This window comes from Rhinopithecus bieti, unplaced genomic scaffold (genome assembly GCF_001698545.2).
Source record: "Rhinopithecus bieti isolate Rb0 unplaced genomic scaffold, ASM169854v2 scaffold_32012, whole genome shotgun sequence".
Taxonomy (NCBI): domain Eukaryota; kingdom Metazoa; phylum Chordata; class Mammalia; order Primates; family Cercopithecidae; genus Rhinopithecus; species Rhinopithecus bieti.
In genome coordinates this window covers 4,513,051-4,537,232 of record NW_016814432.1, presented here as the reverse complement: position 1 = coordinate 4,537,232, position 24,182 = coordinate 4,513,051, and the positions used below count along the sequence as shown (strand labels likewise).

At 40.4% G+C, this 24,182-nt stretch overlaps 1 protein-coding gene across 6 annotated transcripts in view; it reads right to left on the bottom strand.

The window, feature by feature from the left end:
- EXOC2 (exocyst complex component 2) overlaps positions 1–24,182 on the bottom strand; it is a 164,945-nt gene that overhangs the window by 93,801 nt on the left and 46,962 nt on the right. For 4 of the 6 annotated variants that reach the window (XM_017850353.1, XM_017850349.1, XM_017850348.1 and 1 more), the window contains 4 exons: positions 18,355–18,491; positions 16,034–16,194; positions 11,006–11,182; positions 7,961–8,087 (listed from right to left, as the gene is read on the bottom strand). In XM_017850353.1, coding sequence (XP_017705842.1) covers positions 7,961–8,087; positions 11,006–11,182; positions 16,034–16,151 — 422 coding nt within the window. In that variant the 5' untranslated portion in view covers positions 16,152–16,194; positions 18,355–18,491. Of the gene's footprint in view, positions 1–7,960; positions 8,088–11,005; positions 11,183–16,033; positions 16,195–18,178; positions 18,492–24,182 lie in introns of all 6 variants that reach the window. The other 2 variants (XM_017850351.1, XM_017850352.1) reach the window with 2 other exon arrangements.

The window sequence follows — 24,182 nt, the reverse complement described above, 5'->3', positions numbered from 1 at the left end:
CACTGCGTGAGGGATCACAGGCTTTGTCTCGACTCGGCTAGAAAGAATGACGTGAACAATCAGTAGGGCGTGGCATCGTGGGCAGGAGAAGTCATGGTGGCTGCAGACCATGTTTTTGTCAACCTTCCTTCTAGACACGGCCATTCAATGTGGTGTCTCATGCTTCACTTGGTCAGAGAGTTAAATGGTCTGAACAGAATCAAAATGCACTACTGATATCAGCTACACTCCTACTAACAACAGTCTTCACACATAATTTAAGTACAAGAAATCCTCATCTAGCAGGAATCAATTCCAAGTAACATAAGGACACAGCTGAGAAGAAAGAAACGAAAGAAGGCTGAGGCGTCAGACAGCTTCTGTGCCCTCCCACGCCTGTGGCACTTCACCCTGCCTTGGTGTTCCTCTGCCCACAGGGAATGAACGGAGGTTGCTAGTGTTAAGAGCTGACGATGTGAAGAAAGGATCTGTGACACAATGGTAGCAAGCAGGGCAAGAAAGTATAAAATGCAGACACAAAACTCAAAGATACAGCAGCTGCATGCCCTGGAGAAACAGTTAAGAACACAGAGTCCCCGTGGGTCTGGCAGCTAAATCATACTCCACGTGTTTAGCCAAAATAAAATTTTTTTAAAACAACAGAATGCACACAGCACACATAGAAAAGGGCTCTGTCCTCAACAGTTACAACGCTCACACTGGTGGTACTGACGGTGCTGCACAACGTGAACCAGCAGCTCAGAGCTTTCCATCCAGTACTCCGTCTTTAAAATTCCCCTGATACTTAAACTCTGGTAACATCTCACTCACAATGCATTACTCAATTGTTATTTTTACAAATCTAAACTGTTCTCAGCTATATCATAATATAAAGGCCTGATGTCTAGCGGAGGGCTCCGGGAGAGGGTTAAGATTTTAAGAAACTCTCCCACCCCCAGGAGTCTCTACCTCCCTCATCCTCAGAAGGAGCAGGGATGGGTCTAGTCAGTCCCTAGCAGTGGGGCCCCTGGCGAGAAAGCAGTGGGTCTGGCGAGGTCCCCACTGGCCCTACGCTCCCAGCTCTTCAGCCATGAACATCCCGTGCACCACAGGCTGCCGGGAGGACACGGGAGGCAGAGCCTGAGACTCGGCTTCCGCACTGGAGCGAGCAGGGAGGCCCGAGATCCCGGAGCCGGACGCTGAGCCTCGAGCCCCGTCCACCCGCCAGCCACTCCCCGCACGCGTCGGTCCTTAAGGCCCCTAAAGTGGGCCAGGTAGAATTTGAAAAGCACTACATCTCTTGGTCAAAATACCACTTCCCCTAAGATGGAGCTGATTATTCTGAGTTCTTACTGAAGACATTAAAACTCTTTCGCTGATCTTAATTGGAAGACATGTATTGAGACTTACAGCAGAAATCAGACGTACAAGAACAAGACAGACATTATTTTCAAGATGGTGAAATTCTAACACAGAGATGTCAAATAATCTTCCCCAAATCACACAATTAAGGCCAGGATGAACCTCGCCCGGACACACAGAGCCCGTTTACAGTGGACACCGTTGGCTATGACCCACCAATCACCCTGGACCCTCTCTGCTGGAACGCAGCCCCCCACCTGCCCCTTAACTGGGGGGAGATGAACCACCATAAGCCAGCCACACTTGTCATATTTCCCCTGCTCCTGACTGGGTAACCTTGTTTTTGAACAGTGATGCCTGAGGAACAGTCTGTTGGAGCACATCTGGGAAAGGTCTCCATACTTTCAAGAAGGGAAACCAAGAAGAAATAGCATCTTTCTGCCTGAGAACATCATTATGTCCAGCTTCAACCACAGGAATTGCTAAGGAAATGTGTTTTATGCTAAGGGCAACAGAACAGCCAGCAAACTCAGGCTCCTCACATCTTCGTGACATGACTGAGTTACTGACTCAACCAACCTTTGGAGTCTACCATCAGTGAATATTGTATATTCTGAAAAAGTAGATTGTATTTTTGTTTAAATCATATGTTTTCATTTTCTCTTACCTGCAGGTGAAGGCATTCTAATTCAATATTCTATTGCAAAATACATGCCTAAATATCCTGATCTTTTATGCAAACACTTCAAAAATGTAACATAGATGATTTGGAAAAAACAAAAAATGAATACCAATGCCAGAGTCCACGAAGCTCCATGGGTAACACAGCTGCAAAAGTACAGGCAGTTCATCTCAGTACTCCCAACGGGAGGCAGCAGTTATAAGCAGTGGCTGAGGGCACGGGCTCTGGGTTCAATCTCAATGTTTGCTCAATCCGCCTGAGTAATCCCGAGAAGTTATTCCATTATTAATGGATCACATTACATCCCTCTCAGGAACATTTTGGAGATCAGAGTAGATAATGCTTGCGGGAGCCACAGAGTAGATAATGCTTGCGGGAGCCACAGAGTAGATAATGCTTGCGGAAGCCACAGCGGTTTCTGACACGTGATAAATGCTCAACAATGTCATGTGCTATTATTTTTATTATTTATACTTATTTATATCTTACAGACTAATTTCCTAAGTATTATTTGATTCTCATGACAATGACTGAGTTAAATATTTCCACATTCCAGATGAGGAAATGGCCTCTGAGAGGTTACATGTACACAGTCGAGATTTGAACCGGGTACTTCTATCGTCAAACAGAGAACCAGAGGGTCTCAGACAGGAAATAAATCCTAACTACAAATCCGTAATGACGACAATGCAGGAGAGTGTGAAAGGGGAGCTGCTTTCAAATGGAGAGAACTGCTAATGCCCTTAATAACAGCAATAGGAAAGGAAGAAGTAGATGTCAACACAGCTAATGAAGCACGGAGTAAAAACTCGTATGTTTGTTCAGAATAACTGGATTTTGGACTCTCAACTTCCAAGTGAAGTGCTGGCTCAAACACATCAGAAAAAGCAAAATATGCTCTGAGTAATTCAAACCAAGCCTGCATTTTAAATCCACTAGCACAGAGGTAGAGACTGAAAGTGACATAGACCCTACGTGTAAACTCACAAAATGTTTTCACCAAGGAATCAAAACACACAGCTTCAGTCACTGACAATTCCTGCCACCCTGAACAGATACGTTTTCCATTAGATGGCAGTGTAAGGTCAGATTTAAACCTTCTAAAAAACAGCTAGCCCCAAGCCAGGGGAAGACCCAGGCCTGTGGACTGAGCGAAGAGACACAAACAGGCACGTTCTCCACACCTCAGCACTCGCTTTCCAGTATGAGGACTGTCTGCAGCAATGGCCCGTGCAGCATGCAAGTCAATGGGGCTCCTTCTGAGACCGCCCTAGCCGCCCCCACAGTGAGGCCTGGCTGCAGTTGTCTTATTCTGTGTTTGCATCAAAGAGAACACACTTTCTTGATTTGGTGGATGGAAGACGGAGGAGGGAGGCCAACAATGAAAGTGGGCATTGCTAGTTCTCTGTGTGCATGCTACACATATTTTTTGTAGCTTTAAATTTTTAGCAATATAGTTTACACTCTGTTGTATTAAGTAATATAAGTTTGTTTCCATTCTTTTTTTTTTTTTGTCTGACCCAGTTTCTGGACTTGCAGGCACTCTCACTGCCCACCTATTTTTACACAAGTTCTAAAGGTAAAGTCACCTAAGGCTCTTTTCTTCTGCACTCATATTAAGAATTAATTTGCTGTCAGTTCTCCTGTTTTAAAATATAGTCTTCTAAATTTGGTGGGAAAATTGAAATTGGTCTTTTCTGTTTGAAAGCCAAGCCGATCAGAAGAAAATCAGGTTTGCATTGCCCATAAAACCCATGTAGAAATAAAACAGATACTAGTGGTGCAACAACTGACTATTCTAGACAGCCATTCCCAGGTAATAATTCACAAAAACAGTTGGAGATCATATAAAAACAGCACAAAGCTCCTGTTTTCTGTCCCCGCTCCCATATACAGACTGTCTCCTACACATTACCCATAAATAGCCTCATTAGGCAATTGAGTATTGATTTCAAGAAACAAAGCCTAGCAAAGGTTTTTACTTAACATGAACCTGTTTTACCTTCCTTTTGGTTTAAATAGTTTGTCATCATTACAACTGAAGTCATGCAAAGACCACATATATTTGTGACAACTGCCATTGTAAATCAGAAATATAGACCTTTTACAAGCAAATCCTAGTCTCAATTCAAAGTGGTTATTTTTTCTGAGCAATTAGTAGCATTTTTATAAGTATCATGACACCCTGTGTGCAAAAACATCAATTACAAATTTAGGAATATGAAGGGTCTTAACAGCCAAAGACAGCCAATAAATGCCAAGTTGTTAAACTTGTAGGCTGAAAGAAAAAAGTATGCATGCTGGGTCCACCGGTAAAATATTTATTAAACTGTGACTCACCCCAAAGAGCCACAAGGCAACTGTACTGTTACTCTCACTGGCTTTGCCACATTCAGCTGAACTGGCCACCACACTGCAGGGCCCCTCAGGTTCCCCGTTTGCACACTAGACCGTCAGCTGTCGAGACTTTATCACCACAAAGGGACTTATCTCCTGAAGGTCGCCTCCCCACCGCAATCTGGTAACTCACTGGAACCACAGGGTTCCAGGAGGGGAGCTCCTGGAGGGGAGCTCCAGGAGGGGAGCATTTAATGGCCAGCACTCACAATTCTTCAAACCCCCCCCCTTTTTTTTTTTTTTTTGAGACAGACTGTCACCCACATTGGAGTGCAGTGACCCGATCTCAGCTCACTGCAACTTCCACCTCCTGAGTTCAAGCGATTCTCGTGCCTCACCTTCCCAAGTAGCTGAGATTACAGGCGCCCGCCACCATGCTCAGCTGATTTTGTATTTTTAGTAGAGACGGGGTTTCACCACATTGGCCGGGCTGGTCTAGAACTCCTGACCTCAAGTGATGCACCCGCCTTGGCCTCCCAAAGTGCTGGGACTACAGGCGTGGGCCACCGCGCCCACGCCCAGCCTCAAACCTTTTTAAATATGTTTCCACAAACAAATAATACTAAAGCCTATTATTCCTTCAACATCGACATTTTCAAAAAGTAGGTGCTCTCTAGGCTTTTAATTATTTCTTTAAAACTGCAAATGACATTAATAAACAGAACTAAAAGACAGTATGGATCCTGACCTGAGTACAATCCCATCCTCTACAAAGACTAAAGCCTTCATCTGAAAAACAGTAAGGAAATCAGCAAAATAAAACCCACATTAATATTTTACAATCTGCCTTTCCTTCCTTTTATCTTTCTCTAAAATAAGATTTCTCTAACGGAAGTCAAAGAATTCAGTAAGATAAACACAACTTTCTTGACAGTATCTAAAAAGAAAAAAAGGAACCTGGAAAAGCATTTTTCTGGTCAAAAGCATTTTCTTCTCTTTGTTTCTACACCTATTCTTACTTTCATCTTTCATTTTCCTGCTTCCTGGACTCTCTATATCTAGCCTCTCTTTCTTTTGAAAGTCTTTTGCCAAACACTTTCAGATGGACAGAAGGATGACTGGATGTCTGTTCACGGCTTACAGGTCCCTCCCCATGTTCCCTGATGCTACAGGATCGGCGCCTTTCTGTTCATTGGCTATTCTGAGTCTCTGTTAGAAAGACAGAGCTGGCTTGTGGAGGGCTAATGGCGATGCCAGGGATTCCTGTCCACAGAAATGCACGTCAGGTGAGGATACCACTGGCCCCTCCAGTGTGGTCTTGCATCTTTAGGCATTTCTCATTGCGTATGTCTCCCCTCTGGACTTTCCTTTGGGCTGGATTTAACATTAAATCTTATTGGTTCTTTCCTTAATTATGAGTTAAATAAAAGCTCTGACATCTATTCATTTTATATTTGTGTAAGAATCATGATTTTCCCTTTTCAAAATTATCCTTTAATACTTTACTTTGTCCCACGGCTGAGCAAATATTTCTGAAACTTAAGTAACCATCTGTACAGTAGCAGAGGAAATCTGTTCATTTTATTCCCACTGAAGTACTTATTGAATAAACGTTTGTACATGTTATTTTAAAATTTTAAAACACGTTAGTACCCTGGAATCCTAAATCATTAAAAAAACTTTTCCTGTGTGGCAGAACAATGAATAGTATATATCCAAGAAGAGCAAAGAATCCTGTAAGGATGGACACTTCTCAGGCACCTGCTATGCTCTTCAGAAGTTGTTTACCTCCTCACTCCGATTCCTCACATCGACCCTAAGGAACAGGTACTGCATTGTACACCTGAGGAAACTGAGGCAAAAGGAAGCTAAGTAACTTACTCAATGTCATATTGCTAGTAACTGGCAGAGCCCAAGTTCAAATTGAGAGAGTTTTGCCCCACACAAAACCCAACGACCTCTCAGAGAAGAAAAGAAAATTTTAAGAAAGCTAAGTACTTTTAGTGTCATTATTCTTCACTGCCATTACCAATGTTATCAAATAATTAACCTGAAACTTATTAAGAACACTGCTGTTAGAGGCAGTTCAGGCCAAATCACTTTGTGGGTAGCAGCAACAGGAATAATAAAGATAGTCAAAGGCTGAGAAGGTGTGAGGAGACAGAGAGAACGGGGTGGGGGGCATACACCAAAATAAAAGTGGAAAAAATCATGTTTATGATAGTAAACATCCGAATGAATCCTAACTTTGATAATTTTGTCCAAGTCTCATACCAAATATATTTTGTATATCTCCGTATTTCTTTTGCCCATGTATAAAACTGGTGCTTGATTATGAAGAACAGCTCAGAGGGCCTCCTGCTCCACACTTCTGAGGCAGGTTGGAAAGAGACTGGCTTTCCAGAGCCCTGAAGCAGCCCATAAAGGGGCTTACTATCAACTGCAAGTCTATCCGTGCTTAAAACTATGCACAGATAAACACCCGACTGTTACCATTCTTTTCTAAACCTTCTCAAACTTCAAACTCTTAATTTTGGAGGCATGGAATCCTTAACCGGCTCTAGAATGGCCCATACGGCCAAAATGTTTCAAAGATGTTACCTAGAACAGTCCAAGTTCACCCGAAGCTGCTAAGCCCCAGACTTTCTCAACTCTTTCAACTTTCCCAAAACAAGCACGCTGCCTCCCCTCGGCCAGGGGCAAACCCCAGCCGGTGGAAATGAAGCGTGCTTTCTGAATTACTAACGATCTCCAACCATAGAGAGAGACGACTGGAGAACAGCAGGTGGAAATGAACTGTGCTTTCTGAATTACTGATGATCTTCAACCACAGAGAGAGACGATTGGAGAATTTTCCCCATTCCTAGAAAACCCTAAACTAAAACCATGGTTAAAGTATTAACAGTGCTAATCTGTCACTTCTGGTGAGAGTTTACAGAGCAATACTCAGTACACAATTCCATAAGCAGAATCACTAAGGCCAGAAGATAAATCAGCCGCGATTAATATGTCAGGTGAATTGTTTAAGTAGAAAGGCACTACTTAGAAAAGTTACTAAAACACTGTACTAGGAATTTGGAGAAAAAAAACTCTAGATTCAATTATAAGGAATCTTGAAAGATATCATTTACCTGGCAGAATTCTGATGATTAAAGTTAAATAAGCCTGGATTAAGCAAGAATGAGAGGCAGACATTATAGACAGAATTAAAGACCAGATTAGACCTGGCTATTCTAAAATACCTCTAGAAAAATCAAGAAAACAGTAGATTATGTATTCTATTTTGACTTCAGGTGCCATCTACCTATTTAAACTTAACTATCTCTAGATAACATACTAAAGACTTTTCTTTTTCACAAAATGCAAAATCAAAACACCAAAGACGTAAAAGTAGTTTTAGCCAGAAGTTTTAACTAATTGCAAAGTTTACTTGCAGCAAAGCTAAACAGACCTCATAAATAACACCCATCTCCAAACAACTGAGACGTCTTCCATTGTGCTTCCTGGGATGTTTCTGGAGTTTGAGTCCCTTTCCTGTAAGTATATAAAACTTTTCAGGAACTGAAAAATAAAGAAGACTGAAAGCAAGATGGTACTCACTTTTCAATCTCAATGCCAAGCGGGTTAGCAGGACGTAAGGACAAGGGCGGAATTCCTTTGTTCCTGTCAGTACGCATATCATAATAATTCATTTCATCAACCCACACAGCAGACTGATCCAAAATGCCTACAGAAATGAGGAGCATATGCTTAATAAAATGAAGGCAACCCCAGGCACCTTCTAAGTCTGGCCTATTGCCTTACTTCTTAAAGACCTAATACAAAATGCCTGTTGGATAATTTTTAAGAGATTTGAGGACATAACAGCTAAATTTTTTAAAAATGACTACTAGTTTAATTATAAGCACTAAAAAAACTATAAAAGGCAAAATAACACCTCTTGGCTTATGGTTTCATTGTACATGAGAACAGAGAAGACAAATTAAGCTGCTTAGAAAAAGGTTTGCAATAACAAACATTTTACAAATAATAAACACTACAATTAAACATTGTTAAATGTAGCTAATTAAATCTGCACAAAAATTCAGAAAGTTAGATGAAATATGACCTATAATATCTGCTTATTCAAGAGAATATTCTGAAATCATGTAAACTCTTGGAAAACGTCTGGGAGACACCCAAGCACAAAACATTTGAGTTCAATGTTCGCTCAGTGGCAAGCTTCTGGTTCATGACAAATGCCAAAAAACCATTATGCATATATGATTTCATATTTAATACTGTGAGTTTCTGCTTCTGGGTTCCATAAGCTACCTAAGGACATTTCACTACAAATGAAAACCAAATGTTTTTTAAATGGTTCTTGAAAGCTCTCAAGAAACATCTTTTATTTTCTTTTCCTCTACAAACACTGGCATGTTTTCAAGAATAGTTATGCAAAAATAATATGCTACTTGCTATTTCTCATTCTTTTTACTGTTACCAGTGCTGGAAATGTCCTAGATGGTAGAAACAGCAGGTCTTTTTTTTCCATTTAGGCTGAAATCAATTTGGCAAATTCAATAAAATATCAAACACCTTTCAAGGAATGCATGGCTTGTATAATGGAAATGACCAGGTTACTCAGGGAAAACTGACTGGGTGTGGACCCTGTGAACAAGACAACATAAGCTCTAAAAACAGCATCTTCCTTTACAGGACTGAACTCCTTATCTCATTCAACCTAGCACAGGTCTTACCCGCTAGGCCTCCAGGGCCCTGGGCTGCAAGAGAAAAAGAACCAAGTGCCAGGGAGCACAGACAAAGCATGCCCGCCTCCCCAGGCGAGGGTCAGAAAGCTTCATGGGAGAAGGCTGTCTGAATACCAGGCAACCTGTAGCGGCAAGGCTATGAACCCACTCATTCTCTCAGCACTCGTGGTTCTGCCAGCATGCAACAGGGGCTTTGTCAGAGGTTCTGCTCGAGTCCAGGCACTCTTGAGTTCAGTTCAAGAAAGCTTTACTGGCCAGGCGCAGTGGCTCACACCTGTAATCCCAGCACTTTGGTAGGTCGAGGTGGGCAAATCACAAGGTCATGAATTCAAGACCAGCCTGACCAACATGGTGAAACTCTGTCTCTACTAAATATACAAAAATTAGCTGGGCGTGGTGGCGCACACCTATAATCCCAGCTACTACAGAGGCTGAGGCAGGAGAATCACTGGAACCTGGGAGGCGGAGGTTGCAGTGAGCCGAGATCAAGATCTTGCCAATGCACTCCAGCCTGGGCAACAGAGCAAGACTTTGTCACAAAACAAAAAACAAAAAAAGAAACCTTTACTAAGCCTACTATGTGCCAGTTCCTGAGCTGAGTGTTCTAGAATAATAAAATTACCATTTTTACCTAAGTTTTCTTTACCTGCTATGTAGATTATAAGATACTAGATTTTTATCAAAATGTTTAAGTTCCTCTAGAAAACTGTATAACAAGTTCCTGCTTTAGTTTCACAGGTTAGTTTTGAAGAAACTAAAGTAAACAAAATGGAAATGTTATATATGTATATATGTACACATGCACGTACATGTACATACATAAAGTCCACTCTGAATTTTCCCTGAAATTCCTTGAATTTTTATTTATAAAAATAATCTAGGAATTTGTGGAGAACAATGCTGCAGAAAGCCTCTATGCTCTAAGATTAAAAAAAAAATTTTGCAAAATTATTTATTTTCTTCATAAAGAGAAGTACTGGCTGGGTTTAATTATGCCTCAGATATTCCCACATTATACAACTATTTATCAAATGCTGACCATGTGCAAGACATTACAGGACCACAAAGATGAATCTGACATTACTCTTATTCTAAAAAGGGAAAGAGACATGCACAGAAATAGCTACAAGGAAGATGATTAGAAACTATTAATTTGTTGGGTAAGGGACTAGGCTAAGCACTTGACATTTGTGTTCTAACTCAGCTAATCCTATGAGGTAGCCAGTATCATTCCACTTTCGCTCATGGAGAAACAAGGCATTAAAGTTACAAACTTAGTCATGGCAAGACAGTCCAGGTTAGAATTCGAAGAGCATGACTTCTCAGACCCAGTTCCTAACACTGCTAACAGAAGGCAGCAAGTGGTCAGCGCATAAAGAAGGAAAACGTCAAGTGCTATGTGGTTCAAAGAAGAGTGAGTATCACTCACGTGGGGTTAGAAGCAGCCAAGCCAGGAAATGTATCATCTGGGCCTTGAAGGATGGATAAAATGAAGGAAAAGGGAATGTTGTTTAGATACATTATGACTAATCTGGACAAATCAGGATTTTCCACCTCAAACCTTGTTTCAGAGTTTTAAAGCAATGTCATTATATTCAAGATCAAGGAACCAAAACCAGTGCATCAAATGAACGAACAGATGTGAAGAACTCAGAAAAGCAGTTCTCATACGATCGTCATCCTTAGGCTTCACTGACTGTTATTTCAGCACACTGCCTTCCCGAAAGTAATACAGATACTAACCAACATTCCACTCCTGTCAAAATAAACATAAACTAAATCTAAGTTGAGATATGCACGTAGGTAAGTTTTACACAAATCCACCAGTTTTACATCTTAAAAGACAAACTCACGTTTACTTTCTTCTTTAGAATAAACCCATGAGAGACTTTACCTATTTTCTCAGGTTTCAGAAGCTTGAAAGAGACTGTTGAGGTTCCTCTGCCACCTGACTTAGTGGTGACAATAATGTCTCCTTTGTCATTTTTGGCTTGTCCCACTCGACATACTATTTTACTTGCAGACATCCATTCTGCCGTCAGGAGGCAATTATGTCCACAAATTGTCAAGCCTGAAAATAAACACATGTGCATTAAAAAATCCAAAGACAAGAACAATAAGACCTTAATCATGTAGATTACGTTTTTTAAATCTAGCAATAATTTTCTTATTCAATAATTACATTTATTATTGAATATACCCAATATTATTTGGGTATACTGTTATTTCTATTGATTTTTCCTCTTATCTGTTTTTTTCCTCTAATATTTAAGACTTATTTTAGGCTACATTTAAGTTTCTTCAAACATTAGTAGAATTAGAAAATGAACAATCACAGTAACTATGTTCTAGGCATTCCAGATTACTTAGATTACGAGAATCTTAAAATGCTTTCAGAAGTAATAAAATGGAAACTATTGCTATTATTTGAAGTCTCAGTTATTAACGTAGAATTTTAAAGTATATTAATAAATTTATGTATCATTTTCTAAAAACATTCTATATTCACCCATCTTCCTGAAAAAACTTCACATACTTTTTCTAGTGTTCACTTACACACAGTATTACAGAATGAACTCAAGTAGGTTTTTTATTTAAGCATAACCAAGAGTATGGTAATCTAGTGAAGTGTGCTCAGGCATTACTGGATTACTATCTCACTGTTACGTCGGTGTATCAGCTGCTAGCATGCTAGTTCCTCCCGCCCTGGTGTTTTCCTAACGAAACTGTCGCTACACTACGTTCTGCTCTTACAGAGCCTCCACTCCCAAAAGGTCAACTCATGATGTCACCTCCCTCATACCATGTGAAATAAAATTTAGGTAATAACCAAACCGAGAGGCACCGAAAGACGGAGTGAATAAGGCACACACCCCGGATGGATACCAGCACGGCACCACAGGGACCAGCCAGCCTTCCAACTTACACCCCAGATGGATACCAGCACGGCACCACAGGGACCAGCCAGCCTTCCAACTTACACCCTGGGGCGGGTACCAGCACGGCACCACAGGGGTCAGCCAGCCTTCCAACTTACACCCTGGGTGGATACCAGCACGGCACCACAGGACCAGCCAGCCTTCCAACTTACACCCTGGGTGGATACCAACACGGCACCACAGGACCAGCCAGCCTTCCAACTTACACCCCGGGGGGTACCAGCACGGCACCACAGGGGCCAGCCAGCCTTCCAACTTACTTCCTTTAGATTTTCCATTTCCACAAAGCAGAGACCAATGGAATTAATATTTATGGAGAGAAGAAACCAGAATGTATGTAGCACAGACACAGACACTTAACGTTTTCTCTTTTTTTTGAGACAGGGTCTTGCTCTGTTGCCCAGGCTGGAATGCAGTGGAGTGATCTTGGCTCAATGCAACCTCTACCTCCCACGCTCAAGCCATTGTCCAGCCTTAGCCTCCCAAGGAGCTGGGACTACAGGTAAGCGCCACCACCACGACTGGCTAGTTTTTTGTTTTGTTGTGTTTTTGTTTTTGTATTTTTTTTGAGACATGGTTTCGTCATGTTGGTCAGGCTGGTCTCGAACTCCTGCCCTCAAGTGATCCACCTGCCTGGGCCTCCCAAAGTGCTGGGATGACAGGCGGGAGCCACCACGCCCCGCAGACACTTCACACTTTCTTTTCTCATTATTTAATTTTCAATAATGCTCAGCAGTAAGGTTTAGCAACTGCAACGTTTCCTTTTGGCTTTTCTTCAGATACCAGAAATACCTCAAGTAATGCCAAATCTGACTTTTAAAATGGAGGGACAAAGTCAAACCATCTTTTGTTCCGACATAAAGAACTATTTAGTAAAGGCTGTTAAACCACAGAGGGATAAAAGCAGCTATGCTTTAAAGATACATTGCTTGAAATAACGAATTTTAGGGGTTTCTCTAAAATACCTGTAATTCACTAAGGTCTGCAACTTTGTTTTTCTAATAATGGCATTTAATGGTTTCTTTGGGACTATGGTTTCTATTGGTATATTTTAATTACAGTAACACGTTTTTAAATGTATTCAGTATTCAAAATTATTGTTTTCAAAATAATTGGATGGTATGTCTGTGATATTTTTTCTAATAATTTGTTACGAAAAACTTAAATAACTTAAGAGACTGAAAGCCTCTCCAAACTCCACCTTGCAAGAGAAATACTGCTAACATGTCAACGTTTACTTGCTCAAGTGATTTTGTGCATATACAAACCAGTTTATATGTTTTTTAAACAAATGTTTTAATTTGTAACCTGCTTAATTCTCGACAGGAGATATTTTGGTATCATTCCAGGTCAACAGACAACTTAATATTTTTAAGTATTTTAATATCAGACTTTTGTGATTTTTAAACATTAACTCACTTCAGAATGAAGAATAACCCAACAATTAATGTCAGGGAGCAATGTAAAAATACAAATAGTATCTTCATTAAAAGAAAAAAGTCATCCCTAATGAAATTTCCTTGCTAGAGAACTACCTTATGATTAAAACTGAGGAATAAGAGCAAACTTCAGATATAAAGTATCAAAAAACGTTCACATGAGCAAACCTGAATGATATGCATGAAGGTCCACATGGGCACAGAAGTGCCCCTAGAACAATAGTTTATTCATTGGGTCTCAGTTGCTTTCACGATTCCTCTGATTTAATATCTGTTATGCATTTTTACTCCAAAACAATGAATAATCAGTAAATAATTTAAACATAGATCCAAGTAGATCATTTTAAATGTTATGACAAAAGATCACAAGACCTATTTCTTGATTTCTTAAGCACATTTTTCCTAAGTTATGCAAGAAATCTGCTTCATGAAATATAACAGCACCTTTTAGAAAAAAAAAAGTAACTCATAGAATCCCAAGTAAAGTACTTTTTATAGTGCTTTGCCTGGCTAGTGTAGATATCATCTGAGCTAAAAACACTTAAATTCTTTAGCAGGTTAAGTTTGCTTTTTTAAAAGATGGTTTCTTGGCAATATATAAGGCAGGTTGAAAGCTGAACCAGCATGGTTTAGAAAAGTAATACATGGGTCAGGCAAGGTGGTGCATGCCTGTAATCCCAGCACTTTGGGAGGCCAAGGCAGGCAGATCACTAGGTCAAGAGATTGTGACCATCCTGGTCAACATGGTAAAATCCCAACTCTACTAAAAATACAAAAATTAGCTGGGTGTGGTGGCGGCGCCTGTAGTCCCAGCTGCTCAGGAGGCTGAGGCAGGAGAATCGCTTGAACCCAGGAGGCGGAGGTTGCAGTCAGCCAAGATCACACCACTGCACTCTAGCCTGGTGACAGAGCAAGACTCCATCTCAAAACGAAAAATAACAAAAAGAAAAGTAATACACGCTTAGTCAAATAAGAACTGCATTGCCTGAAGCTAAAACCAGATTAAAATTTACCTAGACCATTGTCATGTCTGGAGCTCACAATGACTGCCAGCAAAAATCCTGGACAGAACCCCCACCTGTGTGAGTAGATTTCCAAACATCCTGGGGATTTTTCCACTTAGGTAAAGAAACATCTGGAATGAGCTTTATCAAAAACCAAGGCATAGGATTAGATAAGACTACTTTTGCAGGAATAAATTGAAGTGATGTTTACTAAACAATCAAAAACTACCCAGGTTTTCTCCCCTGATTGTGACCTCTGTCCATGGTATCCCTTCATTTGGAGAGATGCTGGTCACAGTTAGAGAAAACAATATCACATGAGACATACCATCAACAAAAAGAATTGGCTAGGCAGTGCAAAACTCAGTCACTCCACACAGTGCTGAGCTCTCGTTCACTGTTTAAAGAGTTTTTTGGATGGCCAAAAACCAATGTATCAACCAGCAGTCATAATGCAGGAAAAGCAAGTTCCAACTCATGCTTTCAGGACCTTACCACCAAGTCTGTCATCAGTGCAGAAAAGATTAATGTCTGAGTCTAGAAGAAATCTATATGGGAAGCCAGAAGATACATTCCGTAGCACATAGAGAGGTCTTTGCCTTCCTCGTTCGGAATGCATCTGTATACCCACCTGAGCAGTTCACAGCCAGGTAACCATAACTGGCCATAAAATTGTATTTAAAACTCTCTACCCTGGCTGTCCCTAATACCCATGTATATTTTAAAAAATAATGTTTAGGCTCCATCTTTAGAGACTGAAACTTAATAGGCCAAATAATTTCCTTTTAAAGTTCTAGGGAGATTCAGAAAAGCCAGGGCTGAGAAGCACTGGCAGACCTGAGTGCTTCAAGAACAGGCCATCAGTAAAGGCCTCCACATCATGGAAAGGGGAAGGGTGCCATGCAAGCCAACATCCAAAAATATTTACACCACACCGACTGGCTGTGTGGTGTTCTAACCATTCATGACCTTGAGCTTCGACTCCGCTAGAAAAGATAAAAACCATAAACTGAGCCTAAAAAGTAAGCTTTGGCTTGCTCCCGACAGGATCCACAGATCACGACGAGGACACATGCCCGCCAGGCGGAGTGGAGAGCGCCAACTGCTGCCCGTGTCACCGGGAGACGGGGCTGAGACTTGCTTTGAAGAGCAATAAGGAACAGAAAAGGTGTAATTCACAGAGCCCCTGAGAAGTAACAGACAAATCAGACAAGGGAAGGAAAACTAATGAGAGCAAAAATGTAAAAGCAGCTCTTTTGGCCATCAAGGCATCAAAGCTGTGGAAAATTCGGAGGCAAATCTCAGCGCTGGGAAACCTTCTGAAGGATGTGAAAGACAATATAAGGCAAGATTTGACAAAATAATGATTTTCACACCAATGTCAGAAAGCCAGGTAATTCGTTCTTCTTTCTGGAGCATTCTGTGGAGATCACAAAGATGTCTGTCCTATCACCTTCACTATTGGAAAATTACGTATCTTGTCTCCGTCGTCCACATAAAAATCCGACTAGCAGGCGCGTCGCAGGGCCGCTGCCCTTACCTATGAGGTCAGTGGGGCCAGTCCCCAGGTTTTCTCCCCTGATTGTGACCTTTGTCCATGGTATCCCTTCATTTGGAGAGATGCCGGTCACAAGCGGGGGTTGTCGTGATCGAGACATCGTGCCTTGCGGAGCAAACTGGTGATCCTGTTACAGAAGTAATCTGTTAAAAGAGAAAGAGAAAAGGATTAGAGCCAACTGAGACAAGCACTGACTAAAAATAGAAGAATGCTAGACAGTCAGTACCAAAATATAAAAAGTATTCTTAAACACAGAGTTTTGAAGTTTTTAGGGGTCATTTAGCTAATCAGCCAACATCTACTGAACATTAAGTTCCTAAGGACACTCTGGTTAGTATTGCAAGAAAGACGTGAGAATAACAGAAAGCTAAGCCCTGGGTTCTAAAACCTTCCAGCACAGGGGCAGAGAGAAACTGATGTCACTATGTAGCTCCATGACTACCTCTGCTGAATCCTAAATTGATACTAGGAACTGTTCTCCTGTTCTATCCCCAGGGCTGTTTAAAGGAGAACTATACTCATAAAAAGAAAAACACATTTACATTCCCATAGGTGTACTGGATTTCACTTTACTTTTGTATTTATATGGTGTGCAACTGTTTTTTAATATGCTCAAATCAATGCAATATACTGACATTGCTACAAAACCTAGAATGTAGATACAGGCAGAACCATTAATTTGCTAACTGTTGTAAGCATAACAGAGGAGGGAAAAGTGTAATTTCTGAGACCAGGTAGACTTGTGTTCAAGTACTGTTGCTCCCATTTACTAAATCTGTTCTAAATCTCCCTCCTCTTATATGCAAAATGGAGCTGGTAACAGAAAGCATTTCATAAGGTTATTGTAAAGAATGTATAGGATAATCCTTGGAAAGCACAGTAGCTGGCATACAGGAGGCAAGTAATAAATAATGAAATTTTGCTGGGCGCCGTGGCTCACGCCTGTAATCCCAGCACTTCGGGAGGCCAAGGAGGGCGGATCACGAGGTCAGGAGTTCGAGACCAGCCTGACCAATGCGGTGAAACCCCGTCTTTACTAAAAATACAAAAATTAACCGGGCGTGGTGGTGCATGGCTGTAATCCCAGCTACTCAGGAGGCTGAGGCAGGAGAACTGCTTGAACCTGGGAGGCGGAGGTTGCAGTGAGCCGAGATCGTACCACTGCACCCTAGCCTGGGTGACTGAGACTCCGTCTCAAATAATAATAATAATAATAATAATAATAATAATAATAATAATAATATTTTACTAATACACCCCTGAGAACTCAAGTGCTCAGGGCTTCAGATGCCCCAGAAGGTGGGGTGAGACTCAGAGCAGAACAGTGAGACTTGCTGGTGACCTGTATCTTTATGGACTAAAAAGTGAGACTCCCTGGCCCCTGCCTCCATCCTTCACAGTCAGGAGAACAGAAGTTTAGTCTTTTAAGAAACCAAGCAAGAGCACCAGGACTTAGAGACCCCCAGCACAGCGGAGGTGTGGGAAATTGGGGGCAGGCTGACCAGGGATTTGGGGTGAACCTGTGCAGCAAGCCGTGGGACTCCTCGGGCTGCCTCCCTTCTCCTGCCCTCGCCACTGTGAGGTGTGTAAGCCCCTCCTGCCACTCCCATCCTGTCCACACAACTGAAGCATTATTCTCTGCAGAAACTGAAGAGTCCTAGGAAGGTAAGACCCAAAGATCCTGACACCTGAGTGTCTTCCCTGCAAAAAGGGAAGGGCCGCTTGTCTTCCTACCACCTGACGGAAAAGCCACTCACTGTAAACTGCCCCCACAAACTCAATCAAATCAGCTGTTAACAGCCTCACTCTAAATCATGGGGGCTATAGAGGCCGTGAGCAAAAGCTTCCCCTCTGCCCTCTAACGGGTTGCTGGAGATGAATGAGGCTGGTTACCAGGAGCAAAGGGCAGACACGTTTCTTCAATGTGCATAAGCACTGGGGACTCGCAGGAGCATGGTCACCTATCAAACCGGTGCGGCCCAGATGCTTACAGACCCTTCTTCAAAGGGAAAGGGAGGAGGGGCGAAATGTGGCCATTTGGAGGGGCAGTAAATAATTTTTAGGGGGAATAAATGGGTTCAATGCTCAGATGGTAGTTAATAAATAATTATGAGAATTAAATAGGACCTGAGAACAAAGTCCATCTGGGCTCCAGGTGCAGTGTTTGATTTTCAGTCTCTTTTTCTATGATGTGAGTTTTAATCTTCTCTGATTAATGAAATTTCAGGGAGGAAACTGAAGGCAAATGTGTCAGTCAGTCTAGCTTCTCCGCAGGTAAGGGGGCTTCAGATGCACAGCCTCACCCTGCGCTTTGGGAGAGACAGGAGGGCTGCGGGGAGGGCTCGAGGCTGCTTCCTTCGTGCAGGATGTCACAGCAACGTATTTTAGGTCCCGTTTCCTGACCCCCAACACTGGACAGCCAAAGGCAATGAAGAAAGATCTGTAAGACAAAGATGGAAGAAAGACAAACAAGAAAAAACACAGAACAAACATATTGCAGATCTTGTATGGCCTGAATTATGCCCACCCACCTCACTCCGCCACAGCCAAATTTCCTATTTTAAACCTAGCCCCAGTACCCCAGAATGTGGCTGTATTTAAAAAGGGGGTCTCTAAAGAGGCGATCAAGGTGAAATGAGGCCCCATGGGTGGGTCCGAATCCAGTGTGACTGGTGTCCTTATTAGAAGAATTTGGACAGACACACACAGAGGGAAGGATATACGAAGACTCGGGAGAAGACGCTGTCTACAAGCCAAGGAGAGAGGCCCTAAAACAGATCACTCCCTCACGGCCCTCAAAAGAAAACAACCCCGTTGACTCCCTCATCTCAGACTCCTAGCTTCCAAAAGGGTGAGAAAATAAATGTATGTTGTTTAAGCCACTTGGTCTAGCATACTTTGTTACAGCAGCCCTAGCAAACTAACGACAGCAGGCACAGGGGGAAAAAAAAACTTCAAAATCATTCTAAAGTTTGATCTTAAATTAATATCTACAATTTTTTCACCCCTAAAAGAACTAGATGCCATGAAAATACATCAATCCAAGAATAAAAGCTCTTGAAATTTTCAAAAAGGTCCAAAGAAACATGACCTATATAGTAATGTAGTAACTGACCACCAGATTAAACAAAATTGAAATAAGGCACAAAAGATGGATGTGTGTTTGGGGGCAGGAGAGACAGGTAACCCAGGGAGTGACCACCTTTTATCTCATGTAATGGGAGGCTGACAGCTAATGTCTAAAACCAACCAGCAAGAAATGGCAGATTAGAAGAATCTGGAAATGTTGCAGTGGATGGCAGGAGACAGCGGAATGAGTCTGGGGTATGTTATATAATAGAGTATTTGACCTCTGTTCCTGGTTTCTGGGAGCGAGAGTCTTAAATCTTTGGTGTTTTCCCGGCAATAGGAGTGTCTTTGTTACTCATGATCCTCTCAAACCACACCATAGTATAGGCCAACAAGATGAATCAACAGCAGGACTGGCCATTCCAGAAAGACCATGGGATTAGAGGGTTAGGGTTTTGAGCAAAGCACCAGCAAACCAACCTCCTGTGGAGAGGTGGGGCTGGAGATTAAGTTCAATCCAACAAGATTTAATCAATCATGCCTACATAACTTATTTAATACAAATAAAATGGTGAAACAACAAAAAAGGAAGTCCAGAAAAACATTATCATTCATCCAATAAACCCGATGAGACAACTCAAAGTTACCTTGAGTTCCTCTCCTGGCCTCTGGCACCACCTGAATCAAATACTCAGTATCTTTTGTCTGAATCAAAAATCAACTATTTCTCTCAATCCTACTGTTCCCTCCTGTTGCTCTCCCACTTAAGACCTTCGTCTTCTCCCCTCAATGCTACAACAGACGTATAGCTGGTAACTCTGCCCCATTATCTCTCCACTGCATTCCACCCTCAGCAAATGCCAGTTAGTTCTCTAAAATGTGGAGTTAATCAATATCCTCCCTACCTTTAAAGTAATCTTCTATGAAATCCACTGTTTTGTGGTCTGCACAGCCCGCAACCTCCTCCACATCGGTTCAAAGCCTGTCACAGCTGGACTCGTCAACACTGCCTACTTCATCTCCACCATTCCTCTCCTCTGACATTCCCCACATGAGCCCATTCACCTCTTATGAACCTGCCACGTGCTTGTATTCATGTCATTCACCCTCTTTCCACTAAAGAGAAATCTCTAAGTTTATTAAATCTGTACTAATATTTCAAGTCATGCTCAAATGTTAGTTTAGTCTCCCTGATCCCTCCTTCTATTAAACTTCTACTATATAATTTTAACATTCACTGTGTTAAATTTTAGGTATTTTGTCTGTTTCTTCTTTGAAAACACATGTTTGATCAATTTTATATCCCCGATCCTCAAGCTGTGGATCTGACATGATCATGTCAGGACTGAACTGAGTTAGAGGATCTCTAGCTGGTGTCTGCTGGAGAGCTGCTTGCTTGGTGTGTGGGGAAAACTTCACGCACACCTGGTATCAGGACTGTGTACTGAGTTAGTGGCTGTGTGAAAGTAGAAAGTAGGAAACACACTTGGATTTTTTCCTATCTCTTTATAAGCAAATAAGCAGATAACCGAAACGGACTCCAAGATGAACCAGACAGAAGAATTAGTAGATAAGAACTTAAAAGAGTCTATAACAAATGTTATTAAAATATATGTAATCATAATGAATAAACAGGTGGCTATTCTAAACAGAGGAATTAAAATTATAAAATTATTTTTTAAAAAGAAATGCAATGCAAATTCTAGAACTGAAAGGTATACTATCTGAAATGAAAACTACACTGATTAGGCTGCACAGTAGGTAGAAGAAGAAACAGTCAGTGAACATGATTATAGATCAATATAGTTATAGAAACAGATTTATCTAAAGATATATAGTTCTTCAAAGTACTGAAAGAAAAAAAGTCCAAAATTAAAGTTGTAAAAGGCATTTTCAAGTTAAAAAAAAAAGTTCATTGCAAACAAATCTGTACGACAAGAAATGCTGAAAGAAGTTCTTCAATCTGAAGGGGAAGTGATACCACAAAGCAATTTGGCAGGAGAGTTTATAATTACGAATGGTCAAATTCATCAGAAAGACGTAACAATCAAAACTGATGCATCTAATACAACAGCTTCAAACACATGCAACAGTAACAATCAAAACCGCATCTAATACAACAGCTTCAAACACATGCAACAGTAACAATCAAAACCGCATCTAATACAACAGCTTCAAACACATGCAACAAACACTGATTGGTAGGGAGAGATAAACATACAATCATAGTTTGAGGTTTTAATATTCCCTTTCAATATGAATAACAACTAGATTAAAAAAACAAACAAAAACACAGAAGGTACGAACAGCACTGTTGGTCATCCTGACCTGACCTTTGTAAAACTCCTTTTCAGGTGTCCCTGGAATGTTCACCAAGGTAGACCAGATGCTGGGCCATAAAATAAGTCACAGGCAATTCCAAAGATCGAAATTCCAAAGACTACAAAGGAATTAAGTTAGCAATAGCAATACAATATCCAGAAAAGTATCCAAGTATTTGGAAATTAATATACTTCTAAATAACTCAACATTCAAAGTAGAAATTAAGAGGGAAACAAAATATTTTGAAACGAATAAGAAACATACATCAAAATTTGTGGAATGCTACCAAAGCAGTAACTTAAAATCTTACATTAGAGAAAGAATATTTAAAATTAAGAACCTATGTTTCCACATTTAAAAAAAACTAGAAAAATAAGGGCTAAATAAACTCAAAGTAAAGGGGAGTGAGAGCAGGAAAAGGAAGCAGAATGACAGAAATAGGAAAAAAATAAACAGTGGAAAGCAATAACATAAGTAAAAAGAATTTGAAAAAAATTAAAGCCAAAAGTTCTTCACCAATAATTAATAAATTGATGTCTCAAAAAAAACTCTTTAGAAATGAAACAAAAATGATCAATTTCAGTAATGAAAGAGGGGATAACCACAGATACTAAAGACATTTAAATAGTAATAAAGAAAGATAATGAACAGCTTTATGCCGATACATTTTACAACTTAGATGAACTAAATTCCTTGAAAGACAAGTTACCAAAACTAACAAGATGAAATAGAAAATCTCAATATCTTCAGAAAGATTAAATTAAATTCATTATCAAAACTTTCTTACAAAGAAAACTCAAACCTAGATGGCTTCACAGATGGATTCCGTAAAACATTTAAGGAAGCAGAAATATCAAGCCTATATGAATTATTTCAAAAAGCAAAAGAGGAATACATCATGATCAAGCAGTGTTTATTCCAACCAAGCAAGGCCAGTTTTTCAAANCCGCATCTAATACAACAGCTTCAAACACATGCAACAGTAACAATCAAAACCGCATCTAATACAACAGCTTCAAACACATGCAACAAACACTGATTGGTAGGGAGAGATAAACATACAATCATAGTTTGAGGTTTTAATATTCCCTTTCAATATGAATAACAACTAGATTAAAAAAACAAACAAAACACAGAAGGTACGAACAGCACTGTTGGTCATCCTGACCTGACCTTTGTAAAACTCCTTTTCAGGTGTCCCTGGAATGTTCACCAAGGTAGACCAGATGCTGGGCCATAAAATAAGTCACAGGCAATTCCAAAGATCGAAATTCCAAAGACTACAAAGGAATTAAGTTAGCAATAGCAATACAATATCCAGAAAAGTATCCAAGTATTTGGAAATTAATATACTTCTAAATAACTCAACATTCAAAGTAGAAATTAAGAGGGAAACAAAATATTTTGAAACGAATAAGAAACATACATCAAAATTTGTGGAATGCTACCAAAGCAGTAACTTAAAATCTTACATTAGAGAAAGAATATTTAAAATTAAGAACCTATGTTTCCACATTTAAAAAAAACTAGAAAATAAGGGCTAAATAAACTCAAAGTAAAGGGGAGTGAGAGCAGGAAAAGGAAGCAGAATGACAGAAATAGGAAAAAAATAAACAGTGGAAAGCAATAACATAAGTAAAAGAATTTGAAAAAAATTAAAGCCAAAAGTTCTTCACCAATAATTAATAAATTGATGTCTCAAAAAAAACTCTTTAGAAATGAAACAAAATGATCAATTTCAGTAATGAAAGAGGGGATAACCACAGATACTAAAGACATTTAAATAGTAATAAAGAAAGATAATGAACAGCTTTATGCCGATACATTTTACAACTTAGATGAACTAAATTCCTTGAAAGACAAGTTACCAAAACTAACAAGATGAAATAGAAAATCTCAATATCTTCAGAAAGATTAAATTAAATTCATTATCAAAACTTTCTTACAAAGAAAACTCAAACCTAGATGGCTTCACAGATGGATTCCGTAAAACATTTAAGGAAGCAGAAATATCAAGCCTATATGAATTATTTCAAAAAGCAAAAGAGGAATACATCATGATCAAGCAGTGTTTATTCCAACCAAGCAAGGCCAGTTTTTCAAACATCAATCACTGGGAATTACCATATTAAAAGTAAAAGAAAAACCATATATTACCCTAAATAGATGTCAAAGAAGCCTTTGACAAAATCCATGATTAAAAACTATTCATGATTACAAATTCTCAACAAACTAGCAGTAGAGAGCATCTCCTCAATCTAATAAAGAACTATCTGAGTGGGGAGGATCACCTAACATCCCACTTAATGGTAAAATACAGAATGCTTTCCCCCTTTTGAACAGTAATATAGAAAAGATATCCCTCTTTCCTTGCCTATTCAACACTGTTCTAGAAGTTCTAGTGGTGCAATAGGGCGAATTAAAGAAATCAAAAGGCCGGGCGCGGTGGCTCAAGCCTGTAATCCCAGCACTTTGTGAGGCCGAGACGGGAGGATCACGAGGTCAGGAGATCGAGACCATCCTGGCTAACACGGTGAAACCCCGTCTCTACTAAAAAAAAAAAAAAATACAAAAAACCAGCCGGGCGACAGGACGGGCGCCTGTAGTCCCAGCTACTTGGGAGGCTGAGGCAGGAGAATGGTGTAAACCCAGGAGGCGGGGCTTGCAGTGAGCTGAGATCCGGGCCATTGCACTCCAGCCTGGGCGGCAGAGCGAGACTCTGTCTCAAAAAAAAAAAAAA